This window comes from Homarus americanus, unplaced genomic scaffold (assembly GCF_018991925.1).
Source record: "Homarus americanus isolate GMGI-L3 unplaced genomic scaffold, GMGI_Hamer_2.0 scaffold32878, whole genome shotgun sequence".
NCBI lineage: Eukaryota > Metazoa > Arthropoda > Malacostraca > Decapoda > Nephropidae > Homarus > Homarus americanus.
The window spans coordinates 22,809-24,514 of NW_024726043.1; the positions used below are offsets into that span (position 1 = coordinate 22,809).

A 1,706-nucleotide genomic window follows, 5' to 3' on the forward strand; every position below is an offset into this window, starting at 1 on the left:
TGGTAGATTGTTCCAAGAGTTCACAACAACTCTCACTTCGAAAATGTTTGTCCTCACAATTTTCTGGGCCTGCAGCTTCTTCAACCTTGAGCTGTAACCCCTTGTGGGGCGAGCGTCCGCCAGCTCCAGGTAAGGACACTCGACTGAGTAGTGCCCCTTGAGATGCTTATACACCTCAATTAGGTCCCCCCCCCCCCTCCTTGCAAGTCTGTAGTATAAGCTAGACAGTTGCAGGCGCTCTAATCTCTCAGGGTAGCTGAGGTGCCGAAGTGCAGGCACCAGTCTGGTGGCCCTCCTTTGAACATTTTCAATCAACTAACAGTCCCTAGTATATCTCGGGGACCAGACAGGGTGACAGTACTTCAGATGGGGAAGCACTTCACTCTTGAAGATCGTTATGAGAGACGGACCATCTAGATAATTTATGGTAAGTATGTATCTTCTTCATAAAATACTAAGATATGTTTTCCTGTACTGTAGGTTGTGCAGTGATGACAAGATGGAGAATGCCGAGCTGAAGAAAACCTTGATAAGGGATTGTTGTTCAGTAGTGAGAGAGGAGGAAGGCCTTACAACCTATGAAGTGGAGGCTAAAGATTTCCTCAAGGATGAAGAGAACAAGATACAAGTGATGGCCATTGGCCCCGTGAATGAAGGACCCCTCCAGTCCGTTCTCCTGCTGGGGGAGACAGGTGCTGGCAAGACCCGTGTCATCAATGCCTTCATCAACCATCTGTTCGGTGTCCTTCTTGAGGATAAGTTTAGGTTTCAAGTGAAAGATTATGTTGGAAGAGATAACTTACTCAAAGTAGAGAGTCAGACGGAGTATATCACTGCCTACATTATATATCATCAACCTGGAATGCCTCGAGAGAATAATTATATGCTGATAGACACTCCTGGGTTTAATGACACGAGAAAAGATCATGAGAGTGTCACCCTAAAAAGATTGACTGCCTTCTTGACCAATGACTTTGGTGTAGATGACCTTTCATGTGTGGGTTTAGTTGCCAAAGCAAATCAAAACAGAATTTTACCATATCAGCTACAAATGCTGAAGGAATTTACCTCGGTGTTAGGGAGTAACGTTGGAGACATAACGCAGCTCATGGCCACGTATGCTTCTGATGACACCCCGGCAGTAATTGAAGTGGTGAGACATGCTGGTGTACAGTTTATGAACATGTACCAACTAGACAACTGGCCTCTGTATGTTACTCACGCACTAAATCTCTCTGAGGAAGACCGGCATATGCACCTTAAGTATAGATGGAATAACATGCAAGCTCAATATGACAAATTTTTTGAAGGTTTACAAAATTCACCCTCAGTAAGTCTAAAACGAACACGGGACCTTTTGCAAGAGACAAAACTCCTAGAAGAGAGAAAAGTCTTACTGATGAACAGTGTAAGATATGCAGTTGAACTAAAGACGACAATTATTAATCAGTACAATTCAAATAAAGACATGGAAAATCTAGCAAAAGAAATTATTTGGAAGGAAGTGGAAGTGAAACATCTAACAGTAAAGACTCCCTTACCCTTTGGATATCATGCTCACAACTGTAAAATCTGCCAAAAAACTTGCATACATGATTGCAAAAACCCAAACAATCTGTGCGCTAAAGTGCTTGGAACTGGTACAGGGGTTGGCACTGCAGGTGTGATAGGAGTTGGTACTTCAGTGGGAACTGGAGCATTGGTGG

General features: G+C 43.6%; 1 protein-coding gene across 1 annotated transcript; it reads left to right on the top strand.

The window, feature by feature from the left end:
- Positions 1–447: 447 nt before the first annotated feature.
- LOC121865331 lies at positions 448–1,706 on the top strand (the record flags this gene model as incomplete). Its single annotated transcript, XM_042364671.1, is given in 1 exon segment — positions 448–1,706. A coding segment is annotated over 1 exon segment (1,207 nt), but the record flags the coding sequence as incomplete, so codon positions are not given.